At 61.7% G+C, this 17192-nt stretch overlaps 2 protein-coding genes across 2 annotated transcripts; both read left to right on the forward strand.

Moving 5' to 3' along the window:
• The first annotated feature begins 311 nt into the window (after nucleotides 1–311).
• LOC138066602 (uncharacterized) lies at nucleotides 312–7569 on the forward strand. The gene is given in 12 exon segments (XM_068936480.1): nucleotides 312–386; nucleotides 2808–3013; nucleotides 3906–4082; nucleotides 4246–4287; nucleotides 4417–4555; nucleotides 4908–4955; nucleotides 5161–5226; nucleotides 5540–5649; nucleotides 5750–5945; nucleotides 6135–6252; nucleotides 6687–7090; nucleotides 7093–7569. Coding segments are annotated over 12 exon segments (2058 nt in total).
• A 2628-nt stretch (nucleotides 7570–10197) lies between these two features.
• LOC138066603 (rho GTPase-activating protein 20-like) lies at nucleotides 10198–15267 on the forward strand. Its single transcript, XM_068936481.1, is given in 12 exon segments — nucleotides 10198–10253; nucleotides 10758–10934; nucleotides 11098–11139; nucleotides 11269–11407; nucleotides 11760–11807; nucleotides 12013–12570; nucleotides 12763–12924; nucleotides 13238–13347; nucleotides 13448–13643; nucleotides 13833–13950; nucleotides 14385–14788; nucleotides 14791–15267. Coding segments are annotated over 12 exon segments (2487 nt in total).
• The last annotated feature ends 1925 nt before the right edge of the window (nucleotides 15268–17192 follow it).

Below are 17192 nucleotides of genomic sequence, written 5' to 3' on the forward strand. Positions count from 1 at the left end.
TGGGGTTAGGGTTAGGGTTAGGGTTAGGGTTAGGGTTCGGGTTAGGGTTAGGGTTCGGGTTAGGAGAGAGAGAAAGCTTAGGGCCCCATCTGCAGTGGGGCTGCAAAGGACATGCGAATGGATGTGCGGGGCTGCACCTACATTTCTCGCAGCACCATTTTTTTGTCTGGAGTGCAGGAAGGGGGCAGGTGGGCTCTGCTCCAGGCCCTGCCAGAAACAGGGGTTCGGGTTAGGGTTAGGGTTCGGGTTAGGGTTCGGGTTAGGAGAGAGAGAAAGCCTAGGGCCCCATCTGCAGTGGGGCTGCAAAGGACATGCGAATGGATGTGCGGGGCTGCACCTACATTTCTCGCAGCACCAGTTTTGTCTGGAGCGCAGGAAGCAGGCAGGTGGGCTCTGCTCCAGGCCCTGCCAGAAACTAGGGTTAGGGTTCGGGTTAGGGTTAGGGTTAGGGTTAGGAGAGAGAGAAAGTCTAGGGCCCCATCTGCAGTGGGGCTGCAAAGGACATGCGAATGGATGTGCGGGGCTGCACCTACATTTCTCGCAGCACCAGTTTTGTCTGGAGTGCAGGAAGGGGGCAGGTGGGCTCTGCTCCAGGCCCTGCCAGAAACTGGGGTTAGGGTTAGGGTTAGGGTTAGGGTTAGGGTTAGGGTTAGGGTTAGGGTTAGGGTTAGGCGAGAGAGAAAGCCTAGGGCCCCATCTACGGTGGGGCTGCAAAGGACATGCGAATGGATGTGCGGGGCTGCACCTACATTTCTCGCAGCACCAGTTTTGTCTGGAGTGCAGGAAGGGGGCAGGTGGGCTCTGCTCCAGGCCCTGCCAGAAACTGGGGTTAGGGTTAGGGTTAGGGTTAGGCGAGAGAGAAAGGCTAGGGCCCCATCTGCAGTGGGGCTGCAAAGGACATGCGAATGGATGTGCGGGGCTGCACCTACATTTCTCGCAGCACCACTTTTGTCTGGAGTGCAGGAAGGGGGCAGGTGGGCTCTGCTCCAGGCCCTGCCAGAAACTGGGGTTAGGGTTAGGGTTAGGGTTAGGGTTAGGGTTAGGCGAGAGAGAAAGGCTAGGGCCCCATCTGCAGTGGGGCTGCAAAGGACATGCGAAAGGATGTGCGGGGCTGCACCTACATTTCTCGCAGCACCAGTTTTGTCTGGAGTGCAGGAAGGCGGCAGGTGGGCTCTGCTCCAGGCCCTGCCGGAAACTGGGGTTCGGGTTAGGGTTAGGGTTAGGGTTAGGGTTAGGGTTAGGGTTCGGGTTAGGAGAGAGAGAAAGGCTAGGGCCCCATCTGCAGTGGGGCTGCAAAGGACATGCGAATGGATGTGCGGGGCTGCACCTACATTTCTCGCAGCACCAGTTTTGTCTGGAGTGCAGGAAGGGGGCAGGTGGGCTCTGCTCCAGGCCCTGCCAGAAACTGGGGTTAGGGTTAGGGTTAGGGTTCGGGTTAGGCGAGAGAGAAAGGCTAGGGCCCCATCTGCAGTGGGGCTGCAAAGGACATGCGAATGGATGTGCGGGGCTGCACCTACATTTCTCGCAGCACCACTTTTGTCTGGAGTGCAGGAAGGGGGCAGGTGGGCTCTGCTCCAGGCCCTGCCAGAAACTGGGGTTCGGGTTAGGGTTAGGGTTCGGGTTAGGAGAGAGAGAAAGGCTAGGGCCCCATCTGCAGTGGGGCTGCAAAGGACATGCGAATGGATGTGCGGGGCTGCACCTACATTTCTTGCAGCACCAGTTTTGTCTGGAGTGCAGGAAGGGGGCAGGTGGGATCTGCTCCAGGCCCTGCCAGAAACTGGGGTTCGGGTTAGGGTTAGGGTTAGGGTTCGTGTTAGGGTTAGGGTAAAGCTGCCTTGCCCATCTCTGGCACCCATCCTGCCTCCACGCCCACGGGCGCTCCATCTAGGCCTAGGGGAGGAGGGATGTAAATGAGGATTATGGCAACAAAATGTGCACTTGAGAGAGCATGAGCCTCTTACCTTTGTTTCTACATGGTGGCAAGGCCCCCCACCGAACTACGCTCCCTTGGAGAAAGTGCTCTTAGCTCCCTAGCGAGGGCTGCAAACTGCCGAGCCCTTAAGTCAAGAGAGGAAGTCCGATTGTCTGTGCGGATTCCTACTTGAAAACTACTTGTAAGAGGTCAACCCGAGCTGCTTGGGGTAACAAAACAGACAGCTGTGCCAAAAGGGGCTTCTACATCCCCTCCCAGTGTACGTAGACCTGAAGAACTGCTGTACCTGAGCCCACCACCTGCCTATTCTTGGACTCCAGAAAACAGTTGTGCTGGGAGCAACGTAGGTGCAGCCCCGCACAGCCATTCGCATGTCCTTTGCAGTCCTCCTGCTCATGGAGCTCTAGGCTTTCACTTTCCCCTAACGCTAACCCTAACCCTAAACTTAAACCTCGCCACAACTTCAGGCAGGGCCTGGAGCAGAGCCCACCTGCCCCCTTCCTGCACTCCAGAAAACAGTTGTGCTGCGAGAAATGTAGGTGCAGCCCCGCACATCCATTCGCATGTCCTTTGCAGCCCCACTGCTCATGGAGTTCTAGGCTTTCTCTCTCTCCTAGTCCTAACCCTAGCGATATCTCTAACCCGAACCCTAGCCTTGGCACTAATATCCGGCAGGGCCTGGAGCTGAGGCCACCTGCCCCCTTCCAGTTCCCCAAGGACAAAGTGGTCCTAGGAGCAGGGTTTGTGCCATCCTACACTTCCTTCAGCATAGTCTTTCCATGCCCACTCCATGGAGGACTCCAGGCTTTCTCTCTCTCCTAACCCTAACCCGAACCCGAACCCTAACCCGAACCCTCGGCCCTATCTCCGGCAGGCCCTGGAGCTGAGGAAGAACGCCAGACACCAGGACAGGCTAGGGGCTGACAGGCTGGAGAGCCGCTTGGCAGTTAAGACCCTGCAGGTGCTGGTTGACAACCAGTTGACCAGGAGCCATCAGTGTGCTCTTGCACGCATGGAGTGCTGGCTCCAGCTCTGGGCTGCCCAGCACAAGAGAGACATGGAGCTGCAGGAGCGTGCCCAGTGAAGGGCTCCTGAAGGGCTGAAGGGCCTGGAGCATCTGGGCTGTGAGGAAAGGCGGCGAGAGCAGGGGCTGTTTTGTGGAGAGAAGAGAAGGAGCAAGGGGGGATCTTCTCAGTGCATGTCATTATGTGCCGGGCGGGTGTCAAGAGGACAGAGCGCGACTCTTCTCCCTGGTGCGCAGGGAGGGGAGAAGAGGCAACGGGCACAAACTGAAACTCAGGCACGGAAATTGTGCTGCAGCGGAGGTGCCGCAGGCCAGGAGACTGCCCTGAGCTGCCGGCGCCCCGGGCACACACCCCCGGGCTGCCCCACGGCCCCGCCGGCGTGTCACAATGTGCCGCGGTGGCATCGCCGTGACCCTGGCCACGGCCACCAGCGGGTCCCCATTGTGGCGGCGCGCCGTTGTCGGGCAGCTCGGGCAGAGGCGGCTCTCAGCCCGGCGGCACTGCCTGGCGCAGGGACACGCGTGCAGCTTCGCGCAGGTCTGCCTGGCCACAGCGCCATGGGACAGGCGAACTGCTGCGGCGCCCGGGGCGCTCCCGCTGCCGGCCCGCAGGCACGGCCCGCCACCCGCGGCCACAGGGCTCCCAGCGCCCGCCTGGGGCTCTGGAGCAGGGCGGCCTGCCGGCCCCCGGCGCCGCTCCCCGCCTTCGTGTCGCGCAGGAGCCCCCAGCTCCTCCTCACCCAGCGGGTGCAGGTGACACGGCACCAGCGCACGCAGCACCGCCACCTCCTGCTCTTCCCGCACGCCGTCGCCATCGCCAGCTTCAAGTAAGGACATCCCGCCCGCCCGGCCGCCTCTGCCCCAGCCCACAGCTCTGCCAGGCAGGACGCCTGCGCTTGCCCCCGCCGCGCACCCCCAGGAGCCCGTCCCTGCTCTTCCTCCCGGCAGATGCGGCTCCACCTTCCGGCTGAAGCACCGGGTGCGCCTCAGCGAGCTGTGGGTGCTGTGCCGCCAGGAGGCGGCGGTGGCGGCCGGGCCTGAGGACGACGAGGAGGTCTTTGGCCTCAAGTGCAGCCAGACCCTCATCCTCGTCTGGCCCTCCAGCCTCTGCGTGGTGACTTTTGGGTGAGTGTGGGGGCCCCGCACGAGTCCCCGTCCTGCCCCACGCGGCTCGGCCCCGTCCCGTGCACTCTGCCCACCGGGCGCGGGCAGGAGCTGTCGGGGCGCCGCCTGCGTCCACAGGAGGAGCAGCAGCGCGGGCTGAGGCTGTTTCTCCTTTGTGCCGCAGGTCGCCGGAGGTGAAGCAGCTCTGGCTGGACACCATCCTCAGGTGAGCCCTGCCGCCCGATCCCCGCTGCCGGTGGCGCCCAGCGGGAGGGCGGGGAGTGCTCCCGGTGGAGCTGCCGGCACCAAGAGCCCCCGCTCGGTGGGGGAAAGGTGCAGCCACTGCCGCCTGCAGCTCCTGGCACAGCAGCGGGAGCCGCTTCGCCTCGGGCTTGCAAAGGGGCAGCAAGCGGCGGGAGGTGTCAGGCCAGCTGCTGGCTGGCAGGCCTGGGGCGCCCGAGGCGCTGCTGTGCGCCTGCCTGAGCAGGAGGCCCGTGGAGAGCAGGCGCGCGGGCGGGAGAGAGCGGTGCTGGCAGCCAGCGCGGCTGCAGGCTCTGCAGGGTGCGGGGCCCTTGGCAGCGCTGGGCTGGCGGTCAGGAGGCAGGGCAGCGAGGGCTGGCGCTGAGCGAGCTCTTTGTGCGCCCTTCCCTGTGCGCAGGCAGAGCCAAGGAGCCCCGGGAGCCAGAGTCACCCGCCTGCCCTCCCTGCGGCTCCTCACCAAGGTGGTCGGCTTCTACGGGCCCGTAAGTGTCCGCACGGCCTCCGCTCCGCCCCGAGAGCCCCGCGGCTTTCCACACCCCACCGCGCGACGCCTCTCTCACGGAGCCTCTCTCTTCTCTCGCCCAGGAGGTGTCGCTGACCGCCAAGACCGTGGAGGCGCTGGTTTTGGCAGAGGTGAGCAGGGGCTGCCTGTGCCCGGCCCTTGCCGGCTGTGGCCGGCAGGGATCTCAGCACAGTGGCAGCAGCTGCCCGGGCCGGGCGCAGGCAGGAAAGCCCTGCTGCCGCGCCAGAGCCCGCCACCCCCTGCCTCCCTGCAGCACCTTGCTCGAGGCCCTGGCTGCTGAGCGGCGCCTCCCTACCCTCAACCCCTTGCTTGCAGGCTGACGCCAAGAGAGGCCCCCCGCTGGCAAGCCAGCCCGCGCACCTGTTGGCAGCGGTGCTGAAGGTGAGGTCTGCTGACTTGTAGCTGGGAGAGCACGTGGCAAATCTGCTTGGGCCCATGTCAGTGCCTAGCCTGACCTAGGTGGGACTCCAAGCGAAAGCCCTCCTGCAGCCACACGCAAAGCTTCAGCCTTTCGGCACAGGGACCTTGGCATGGAGTCGCGCAGCCCTCGCGCTGCTCTGTCAGTGGCCAGGAGCACCTGTGAGAGCAGGCAGCTGAAAGCAACCTGCCTCCTAGTGAGGCCAAGGCACACAGACGCTGCCTCGCTGCTCACTGCTAGCGTTGAGAGCCTCACCTGAGTGCCTTGGCCTTGCAGGACTTCCTGAGAAACATCCCCTCCAAACTGCTCGTGGCCGAGCTCTATGACAAGTGGCTGCTAGCGCTGGAGAAGCCCGGGCAGCAGGAGAAAATTGAGGCCCTGCGAGAGTAAGTTTGGCAGCCCGCCCCGCCACCGCTCGGGCGCAAACGAAGGAGGAGCAGCCCCTGCAGCCTGCATTCCTCTTCCTCCTTGCTTGTGTTCCCTCAGGGTGGCTGGCAAACTGCCTCGAGCAAACCTCCTCTTGCTCCAGCGCTTGCTCTCTGTGCTCCACCATATCAGCGACAATGCAGAGAGCAACCGGATGGATGCCAGCAACCTGGCAATCTGCGTGGGGCCAAACATGCTCAGCCCCAACACGGACAACTTGCTCCCGCTGGCCGTGCACAAAGAGAGCATTGACAAGGTGGGTTGAATTCAGCAGCTTGCTCCCCGCTGAGCTGAGCCTAAGGCGGCCTTGGTTGCTTCGGGCCACCTGAGGCTCTGAGCTAGGCAGCTGCAGCTGGCGGGTACAGAAACGTCCGTCAGGAGCACGGAAGGCTGCGCAAGACGTTTGCAGCCCCTCGCACTGAACTCGGTGGCTTTCTGTGTGCAGGTGACACTGCTGGTGGCGTTCCTCATCGACAACTGCGCAGCAGTGTTTGGGGAGGACGTTGCCTTGCCGCTCAGGCCCTCGGCCGACGAGTCACCAGAGCACACAGACAGCTCCACAGGTAGGAGCGTGCACTGCTGATTGTGGCGGGCCAGGGCTGCCGGGTCACGTTCTCTCATTGGCTGGCAGAAGACATCTGTGGAAGGGCAGAGAGGTGCAGAGGCTTCCCGAGGGAATGGCAGTGTTTTTCTCCTGCCACACTGTGCAGCAGTGCAAAAGCACAACAGCCCAAAAACATTCCTTCCAGATGGCAAGCCTCCGTAAACGCGGGTAAACCGCCGCTTGTCACCTAGTGGCTAACCGTGGCCTAGAACTGCCCTCTCGCAGCACATCACTGCCCTTGGTGGTACCTGTGTTTCCTTACCTTCTCCTCATGTCCATAGGAACGAAGGTTGCGCCTTTGCATCTGCCGGGGGGCACGGTGCCACCGGGAAAGTCCCCTTGGATCTTCAGGTGGCCGCCAGAAAGTATCTCACAGGCTCTTTCTCCCCACAGAACGCCCCTGTGCTGCTCCGCAGAACACTTGTGCCTGCGACAGCCCTGAGGCTGGAGCTGCTGGCAGCCCCCCGCCCTCGGACATGGAGCAGCCCAAAGGGGGAAGCGCTTCTGTGAGCAGCAGCTATCCAGCCTGCGCCTCTGCCCCTTCGCTGGTTATTGGGAAGAAGGATAGCAGCAGGATGGAGAGGAGCTTCTCCGAGCCTGACCTGTCCTTCCAGGCCAGCAGCTTGGCAGGCAGCCGAAGGGAGCCGGAGGCAGCCAAAGGGGAGGAGCTTTTTCCCAGGCAGCTGACAAAGCTAAGGCTGGAGAAGAGGGCGCTGGAAAAAAGGCCTTGCCAGCTTGCCTCCACACTTAGCAAATCGCACTCTCTCCCCAAAATATTCTCCAGCCGCTCCCTGGAGAGCCCCTTCTCTCCTCGGATGGCTCGCTCTTCCCCAGCTCTAGCCTAGTTTCACTCCTTCGGCCCCAGAAAAGCTACTCAAAGAAGACCCAGGCTTTTCCCATCAAGCCCGCTGAGAGCACAGCAGGACACCTAGCCGAGAGATCAGATAGTGCTCCAGGGCATTGTCTTTTGCCAGCCGCAGCAAAGCGCTCCAAAAACACCCCACATTTTGGAGACCTGGAAGACGTGAGGTTTCCGAGAGCCAGCTCCTCAAGGAAAGACAATCCGTTCTGCTGCACAGCCGTCCAGGCAAGGAGGCTGGACAAGAACAATCCTGTCAAGAGGTTCCAAGGCTCAGCACCCATTGGAAAGCAGAACGGGAAAACCTGTGCCAGAATCTATATGCGCGGAGGTCCCAAACATTCCAGCGCCTTTGGATGCCGAAGACTTGCAAGGCTGAGAAGGAATGTTGGCGTTCTGGAGGCCTGGAAGACGTGAGGTTTCCGAGAGCCAGCTCCTCAAGGAAAGACAATCCGTTCTGCTGCACCACTGTCCAGGCAAGGAGGCCCGACAAGAACAAGCCATTGCCTGTGGGGTATCGGCAAAGGCCGCATTTCAGGGCAGCGGAAGAAGTGTTTAGAGAGGTGGGTGGAGCAGAGGAATGCGGCAAGAGCACTCTCTTAGGAAGAGCCCACAAAGGACTGCCTCGCCACTCAAGCTCCCTCCGACAGTTCCCCCCAGGAGACCCACAAAGGCAGAGCAGGATGCTTTGCCGCCCTGCCCGTGCACCAGCCGTGCACAGGACGCAGCGGAGACGGCTCCAAGGCATGTGCTCAGGGCCCGAGTTTCTGCCCTCAAGCATGTGGAGGTGGCAACTGCAACCCCCAAGGAAGGCTCCTGCTGGAAGAAACTCTGGTCTTGCCGAAGACTTGCAAGGCTGGGAAGGAATGTTGGCGTTTGGAGGTCACACTTTGCAGGGCTCGGTAGTCTCGGAAGACCTCTGCATGATTTGCTGAAGAGAAACTCAGCGTGGAAGTGGGAACAAAAGCCTCCGGAAGCACAAACTGCTTCAAAAAGGTTTACATTTCTACTTACAAATGGATGGGGCACAGCCACCCTCACGCCCCTTCACGCAACACATAGCCAGAAACGGTTGCTGGGGATTATCAGGGTGCGTGTGCCGATTCTCACTGGAAAACCGCTTGGAACTGGAAAGTGGTTTCCCGTGTGGGGTAGCACAAAAGACTCCTGCGCAGCAATGGGCTTTGTACATCGATTTCCAGGTGGCAAGTGAAGGGACAAAGGAAGGCAACGATTGGAGTGCGTAGAGACCGAGGACCAAGTCAAGAGGTTGCATTCCTGGGCACCGGCTGGGTAGGAAGAGGCGAAACTGTGCCCCAATGTCTATGAGGAGAGATGCCAGACATTCCCGCACCTGCTGATCCAAAAGAATGGCCGGCTTGAGGAGGAACTTTGGGATCTTGGAGATGACCCACTCCACTTGGAGTCAGCCTTCTAGCAAGACCTGGGCATGAGGGGCTGAAGGGAAACTCCGCCTGCAACTGCGCACCCAAACCTCGGGCAGTAATAAAGGCTTTAAAAGAGGAAAAGCTGCCTTGCCCATCTCTGGCACCCATCCTGCCTCCACGCCCACGGGCGCTCCATCTAGGCCTAGGGGAGGAGGGATGTAAATGAGGATTATGGCAACAAGATGTGCACTTGAGAGAGCATGAGCCTCTTACCTTTGTTTCTACATGGTGGCAAGGCCCCCCACCGTACTACGCTCCCTTGGAGAAAGTGCTCTTAGCTCCCTAGCGAGGGCTGCAAACTGCCGAGCCCTTAAGTCAAGAGAGGAAGTCCGATTGTCTGTGCGGATTCCTACTTGAAAACTACTTGTAAGAGGTCAACCCGAGCTGCTTGGGGTAACAAAACAGACAGCTGTGCCAAAAGGGGCTTCTACATCCCCTCCCAGTGTACGTAGACCTGAAGAACTGCTGTACCTGAGCCCACCACCTGCCTATTCTTGGACTCCAGAAAACAGTTGTGCTGGGAGCAACGTAGGTGCAGCCCCGCACAGCCATTCGCATGTCCTTTGCAGTCCTCCTGCTCATGGAGCTCTAGGCTTTCACTTTCCCCTAACGCTAACCCTAACCCTAAACTTAAACCTCGCCACAACTTCAGGCAGGGCCTGGAGCAGAGCCCACCTGCCCCCTTCCTGCACTCCAGAAAACAGTTGTGCTGCGAGAAATGTAGGTGCAGCCCCGCACATCCATTCGCATGTCCTTTGCAGCCCCACTGCTCATGGAGTTCTAGGCTTTCTCTCTCTCCTAGTCCTAACCCTAGCGATATCTCTAACCCGAACCCTAGCCTTGGCACTAATATCCGGCAGGGCCTGGAGCTGAGGCCACCTGCCCCCTTCCAGTTCCCCAAGGACAAAGTGGTCCTAGGAGCAGGGTTTGTGCCATCCTACACTTCCTTCAGCATAGTCTTTCCATGCCCACTCCATGGAGGACTCCAGGCTTTCTCTCTCTCCTAACCCTAACCCGAACCCGAACCCTAACCCTAACCCTCGGCCCTATCTCCGGCAGGCCCTGGAGCTGAGGAAGAACGCCAGACACCAGGACAGGCTAGGGGCTGACAGGCTGGAGAGCCGCTTGGCAGTTAAGACCCTGCAGGTGCTGGTTGACAACCAGTTGACCAGGAGCCATCAGTGTGCTCTTGCACGCGTGGAGTGCTGGCTCCAGCTCTGGGCTGCCCAGCACAAGAGAGACATGGAGCTGCAGGAGCGTGCCCAGTGAAGGGCTCCTGAAGGGCTGAAGGGCCTGGAGCATCTGGGCTGTGAGGAAAGGCGGCGAGAGCAGGGGCTGTTTTGTGGAGAGAAGAGAAGGAGCAAGGGGGGATCTTCTCAGTGCATGTCATTATGTGCCGGGCGGGTGTCAAGAGGACAGAGCGCGACTCTTCTCCCTGGTGCGCAGGGAGGGGAGAAGAGGCAACGGGCACAAACTGAAACTCAGGCACGGAAATTGTGCTGCAGCGGAGGTGCCGCAGGCCAGGAGACTGCCCTGAGCTGCCGGCGCCCCGGGCACACACCCCCGGGCTGCCCCACGGCCCCGCCGGCGTGTCACAATGTGCCGCGGTGGCATCGCCGTGACCCTGGCCACGGCCACCAGCGGGTCCCCATTGTGGCGGCGCGCCGTTGTCGGGCAGCTCGGGCAGAGGCGGCTCTCAGCCCGGCGGCACTGCCTGGCGCAGGGACACGCGTGCAGCTTCGCGCAGGTCTGCCTGGCCACAGCGCCATGGGACAGGCGAACTGCTGCGGCGCCCGGGGCGCTCCCGCTGCCGGCCCGCAGGCACGGCCCGCCACCCGCGGCCACGGGGCTCCCGGCGCCCGCCTGGGGCTCTGGAGCAGGGCGGCCTGCCGGCCCCCGGCGCCGCTCCCCGCCTTCGTGTCGTGCAGGAGCCCCCAGCTCCTCCTCACCCAGCGGGTGCAGGTGACACGGCACCAGCGCACGCAGCACCGCCACCTCCTGCTCTTCCCGCACGCCGTCGCCATCGCCAGCTTCAAGTAAGGACATCCCGCCCGCCCGGCCGCCTCTGCCCCAGCCCACAGCTCTGCCAGGCAGGACGCCTGCGCTTGCCCCCGCCGCGCACCCCCAGGAGCCCGTCCCTGCTCTTCCTCCCGGCAGATGCGGCTCCACCTTCCGGCTGAAGCACCGGGTGCGCCTCAGCGAGCTGTGGGTGCTGTGCCGCCAGGAGGCGGCGGTGGCGGCCGGGCCTGAGGACGACGAGGAGGTCTTTGGCCTCAAGTGCAGCCAGACCCTCATCCTCGTCTGGCCCTCCAGCCTCTGCGTGGTGACTTTTGGGTGAGTGTGGGGGCCCCGCACGAGTCCCCGTCCTGCCCCACGCGGCTCGGCCCCGTCCCGTGCACTCTGCCCACCGGGCGCGGGCAGGAGCTGTCGGGGCGCCGCCTGCGTCCACAGGAGGAGCAGCAGCGCGGGCTGAGGCTGTTTCTCCTTTGTGCCGCAGGTCGCCGGAGGTGAAGCAGCTCTGGCTGGACGCCATCCTCAGGTGAGCCCTGCCGCCCGATCCCCGCTGCCGGTGGCGCCCAGCGGGAGGGCGGGGAGTGCTCCCGGTGGAGCTGCCGGCACCAAGAGCCCCCGCTCGGTGGGGGAAAGGTGCAGCCACTGCCGCCTGCAGCTCCTGGCACAGCAGCGGGAGCCGCTTCGCCTCGGGCTTGCAAAGGGGCAGCAAGCGGCGGGAGGTGTCAGGCCAGCTGCTGGCTGGCAGGCCTGGGGCGCCCGAGGCGCTGCTGTGCGCCTGCCTGAGCAGGAGGCCCGTGGAGAGCAGGCGCGCGGGCGGGAGAGAGCGGTGCTGGCAGCCAGCGCGGCTGCAGGCTCTGCAGGGTGCGGGGCCCTTGGCAGCGCTGGGCTGGCGGCCAGGAGGCAGGGCAGCGAGGGCTGGCGCTGAGCGAGCTCTTTGTGCGCCCTTCCCTGTGCGCAGGCAGAGCCAAGGAGCCCCGGGAGCCAGAGTCACCCGCCTGCCCTCCCTGCGGCTCCTCACCAAGGTGGTCGGCTTCTACGGGCCCGTAAGTGTCCGCACGGCCTCCGCTGCACCCCGAGAGCCCCGCGGCTTTCCACACCCCACCGCGCGACGCCTCTCTCACGGAGCCTCTCTCTTCTCTCGCCCAGGAGGTGTCGCTGACCGCCAAGACCGTGGAGGCGCTGGTTTTGGCAGAGGTGAGCAGGGGCTGCCTGTGCCCGGCCCTTGCCGGCTGTGGCCGGCAGGGATCTCAGCACAGTGGCGGCAGCTGCCCGGGCCGGGCGCAGGCAGGAAAGCCCTGCTGCCGCGCCAGAGCCCGCCACCCCCTGCCTCCCTGCAGCACCTTGCTCGAGGCCCTGGCTGCTGAGCGGCGCCTCCCTACCCTCAACCCCTTGCTTGCAGGCTGACGCCAAGAGAGGCCCCCCGCGGGCGGAGCCTTCGGCCAGGGAAGAGGGGCTTTGCCACTCGGCCGGTGAGTGCCAGAAAGAGAGCGAGGAGCTGCCTCCTCCCGTCCTGCTTGCAAACGGGCCCTTCGGCAAGGCTGCCTGGCCCGCCACCAGCGGTGACACGCCGCAGCAGAGAAAGGCGCTCGGCAGCGGCAGCGGCAGCGGCAGCGGCAGCGGCAGCTGCTCTTCTTTTCTCTCCCCCTGCAAAACCGCTGTGCCTGTCAACGCTCTGCAGCAGCCCCTGCAGCCCGTGGCACTGCACGCACACAAAAGGCTCCCCACAGGCGCTGGCTGCGCCTGCTTTTCTGAACGCGGGCCTGCTTTCCTTGTGCTTGCAGCAGATGGAGCGAAGGAAGGGAAGAAGGTGGTGATCTCATGGCCGCTGGCTTGGAGAGGAACGGCTGTCCCCGGGGACTGCCCAGGGCAGCTGGGCTCTGGCCCCCAGGTGGCTCTCTTTGGGCAGCCGCTGGCACTGCTCTGTGGTGAAGGTGGCGCCCTGCCCCAACCACTCCAGGTAAGCAAGCCTGGGCCCAGAGCTCTCCCGCTTGTGGCTTCTCGCGCCACGCAGCATGCCCAGCACTGCTGCTGGGGCTCTCAGCACAATCAGGTTCCTCCCAGGGCAATCTACGTGGAGCGAGAACGACAGCCTAAGCCAAGGAAAGCAGAGTGCACGGCCACGTCCCAACCGGTCTCTTTCCGCCTGCAGGAGCTCCTGGCTCTTCTCTATGAGAAAGGGCCGGCCACTGAGGGGATTTTCCGGAAAGCTGCCACCGAGAAGGCCCGCCGAGAGCTGAAAGAAGACCTTGACAGAGGCAGGAGCGTGGATCTGGCAAGCCAGCCCGCGCACCTGTTGGCAGCGGTGCTGAAGGTGAGGTCTGCTGACTTGTAGCTGGGAGAGCACGTGGCAAATCTGCTTGGGCCCATGTCAGTGCCTAGCCTGACCTAGGTGGGACTCCAAGCGAAAGCCCTCCTGCAGCCACACGCAAAGCTTCAGCCTTTCGGCACAGGGACCTTGGCATGGAGTCGCGCAGCCCTCGCGCTGCTCTGTCAGTGGCCAGGAGCACCTGTGAGAGCAGGCAGCTGAAAGCAACCTGCCTCCTAGTGAGGCCAAGGCACGCAGACGCTGCCTCGCTGCTCACTGCTAGCGTTGAGAGCCTCACCTGAGTGCCTTGGCCTTGCAGGACTTCCTGAGAAACATCCCCTCCAAACTGCTCGTGGCCGAGCTCTATGACAAGTGGCTGCTAGCGCTGGAGAAGCCCGGGCAGCAGGAGAAAATTGAGGCCCTGCGAGAGTAAGTTTGGCAGCCCGCCCCGCCACCGCTCGGGCGCAAACGAAGGAGGAGCAGCCCCTGCAGCCTGCATTCCTCTTCCTCCTTGCTTGTGTTCCCTCAGGGTGGCTGGCAAACTGCCTCGAGCAAACCTCCTCTTGCTCCAGCGCTTGCTCTCTGTGCTCCACCATATCAGCGACAATGCAGAGAGCAACCGGATGGATGCCAGCAACCTGGCAATCTGCGTGGGGCCAAACATGCTCAGCCCCGACACGGACAACTTGCTCCCGCTGGCCGTGCACAAAGAGAGCGTTGACAAGGTGGGTTGAATTCAGCAGCTTGCTCCCCGCTGAGCTGAGCCTAAGGCGGCCTTGGTTGCTTCGGGCCACCTGAGGCTCTGAGCTAGGCAGCTGCAGCTGGCGGGTACAGAAACGTCCGTCAGGAGCACGGAAGGCTGCGCAAGACGTTTGCAGCCCCTCGCACTGAACTCGGTGGCTTTCTGTGTGCAGGTGACACTGCTGGTGGCGTTCCTCATCGACAACTGCGCAGCAGTGTTTGGGGAGGACGTTGCCTTGCCGCTCAGGCCCTCGGCCGACGAGTCACCAGAGCACACAGACAGCTCCACAGGTAGGAGCGTGCACTGCTGATTGTGGCGGGCCAGGGCTGCCGGGTCACGTTCTCTCATTGGCTGGCAGAAGACATCTGTGGAAGGGCAGAGAGGTGCAGAGGCTTCCCGAGGGAATGGCAGTGTTTTTCTCCTGCCACACTGTGCAGCAGTGCAAAAGCACAACAGCCCAAAAACATTCCTTCCAGATGGCAAGCCTCCGTAAACGCGGGTAAACCGCCGCTTGTCACCTAGTGGCTAACCGTGGCCTAGAACTGCCCTCTCGCAGCACATCACTGCCCTTGGTGGTACCTGTGTTTCCTTACCTTCTCCTCATGTCCATAGGAACGAAGGTTGCGCCTTTGCATCTGCCGGGGGGCACGGTGCCACCGGGAAAGTCCCCTTGGATCTGCAGGTGGCCGCCAGAAAGTATCTCACAGGCTCTTTCTCCCCACAGAACGCCTCTGTGCTGCTCCGCAGAACACTTGTGCCTGCGACAGCCCTGAGGCTGGAGCTGCTGGCAGCCCCCCGCCCTCGGACATGGAGCAGCCCAAAGGGGGAAGCGCTTCTGTGAGCAGCAGCTATCCAGCCTGCGCCTCTGCCCCTTCGCTGGTTATTGGGAAGAAGGATAGCAGCAGGATGGAGAGGAGCTTCTCCGAGCCTGACCTGTCCTTCCAGGCCAGCAGCTTGGCAGGCAGCCGAAGGGAGCCGGAGGCAGCCAAAGGGGAGGAGCTTTTTCCCAGGCAGCTGACAAAGCTAAGGCTGGAGAAGAGGGCGCTGGAAAAAAGGCCTTGCCAGCTTGCCTCCACACTTAGCAAATCGCACTCTCTCCCCAAAATATTCTCCAGCCGCTCCCTGGAGAGCCCCTTCTCTCCTCGGATGGCTCGCTCTTCCCCAGCTCTAGCCTAGTTTCACTCCTTCGGCCCCAGAAAAGCTACTCAAAGAAGACCCAGGCTTTTCCCATCAAGCCCGCTGAGAGCACAGCAGGACACCTAGCCGAGAGATCAGATAGTGCTCCAGGGCATTGTCTTTTGCCAGCCGCAGCAAAGCGCTCCAAAAACACCCCACATTTTGGAGACCTGGAAGACGTGAGGTTTCCGAGAGCCAGCTCCTCAAGGAAAGACAATCCGTTCTGCTGCACAGCCGTCCAGGCAAGGAGGCTGGACAAGAACAATCCTGTCAAGAGGTTCCAAGGCTCAGCACCCATTGGAAAGCAGAACGGAAAAACCTGTGCCAGAATCTATATGCGCGGAGGTCCCAAACATTCCAGCGCCTTTGGATGCCGAAGACTTGCAAGGCTGAGAAGGAATGTTGGCGTTCTGGAGGCCTGGAAGACGTGAGGTTTCCGAGAGCCAGCTCCTCAAGGAAAGACAATCCGTTCTGCTGCACCACTGTCCAGGCAAGGAGGCCCGACAAGAACAAGCCATTGCCTGTGGGGTGTCGGCAAAGGCCGCATTTCAGGGCAGCGGAAGAAGTGTTTAGAGAGGTGGGTGGAGCAGAGGAATGCGGCAAGAGCACTCTCTTAGGAAGAGCCCACAAAGGACTGCCTCGCCACTCAAGCTCCCTCCGACAGTTCCCCCCAGGAGACCCACAAAGGCAGAGCAGGATGCTTTGCCGCCCTGCCCGTGCACCAGCCGTGCACAGGACGCAGCGGAGACGGCTCCAAGGCATGTGCTCAGGGCCCGAGTTTCTGCCCTCAAGCATGTGGAGGTGGCAACTGCAACCCCCAAGGAAGGCTCCTGCTGGAAGAAACTCTGGTCTTGCCGAAGACTTGCAAGGCTGGGAAGGAATGTTGGCGTTTGGAGGTCACACTTTGCAGGGCTCGGTAGTCTCGGAAGACCTCTGCATGATTTGCTGAAGAGAAACTCAGCGTGGAAGTGGGAACAAAAGCCTCCGGAAGCACAAACTGCTTCAAAAAGGTTTACATTTCTACTTACAAATGGATGGGGCACAGCCACCCTCACGCCCCTTCACGCAACACATAGCCAGAAACGGTTGCTGGGGATTATCAGGGTGCGTGTGCCGATTCTCACTGGAAAACCGCTTGGAACTGGAAAGTGGTTTCCCGTGTGGGGTAGCACAAAAGACTCCTGCGCAGCAATGGGCTTTGTACATCGATTTCCAGGTGGCAAGTGAAGGGACAAAGGAAGGCAACGATTGGAGTGCGTAGAGACCGAGGACCAAGTCAAGAGGTTGCATTCCTGGGCACCGGCTGGGTAGGAAGAGGCGAAACTGTGCCCCAATGTCTATGAGGAGAGATGCCAGACATTCCCGCACCTGCTGATCCAAAAGAATGGCCGGCTTGAGGAGGAACTTTGGGATCTTGGAGATGACCCACTCCACTTGGAGTCAGCCTTCTAGCAAGACCTGGGCATGAGGGGCTGAAGGGAAACTCCGCCTGCAACTGCGCACCCAAACCTCGGGCAGTAATAAAGGCTTTAAAAGAGGAAAAGCTGCCTTGCCCATCTCTGGCACCCATCCTGCCTCCACGCCCACGGGCGCTCCATCTAGGCCTAGGGGAGGAGGGATGTAAATGAGGATTATGGCAACAAGATGTGCACTTGAGAGAGCATGAGCCTCTTACCTTTGTTTCTACATGGTGGCAAGGCCCCCCACCGAACTACGCTCCCTTGGAGAAAGTGCTCTTAGCTCCCTAGCGAGGGCTGCAAACTGCCGAGCCCTTAAGTCAAGAGAGGAAGTCCGATTGTCTGTGCGGATTCCTACTTGAAAACTACTTGTAAGAGGTCAACCCGAGCTGCTTGGGGTAACAAAACAGACAGCTGTGCCAAAAGGGGCTTCTACATCCCCTCCCAGTGTACGTAGACCTGAAGAACTGCTGTACCTGAGCCCACCACCTGCCTATTCTTGGACTCCAGAAAACAGTTGTGCTGGGAGCAACGTAGGTGCAGCCCCGCACATCCATTCCCATGTCCTTTGCAGTCCTCCTGCTCATGGAGCTCTAGGCTTTCACTTTCCCCTAACGCTAACCCTAACCCTAAACTTAAACCTCGCCACAACTTCAGGCAGGGCCTGGAGCAGAGCCCACCTGCCCCCTTCCTGCACTCCAGAAAACAGTTGTGCTGCGAGAAATGTAGGTGCAGCCCCGCACATCCATTCGCATGTCCTTTGCAGCCCCACTGCTCATGGAGTTCTAGGCTTTCTCTCTCTCCTAGTCCTAACCCTAGCGATATCTCTAACCCGAACCCTAGCCTTGGCACTAATATCCGGCAGGGCCTGGAGCTGAGGCCACCTGCCCCCTTCCAGT

This window comes from Struthio camelus, chromosome 3 (assembly GCF_040807025.1).
Source record: "Struthio camelus isolate bStrCam1 chromosome 3, bStrCam1.hap1, whole genome shotgun sequence".
Lineage (NCBI taxonomy): Eukaryota > Metazoa > Chordata > Aves > Struthioniformes > Struthionidae > Struthio > Struthio camelus.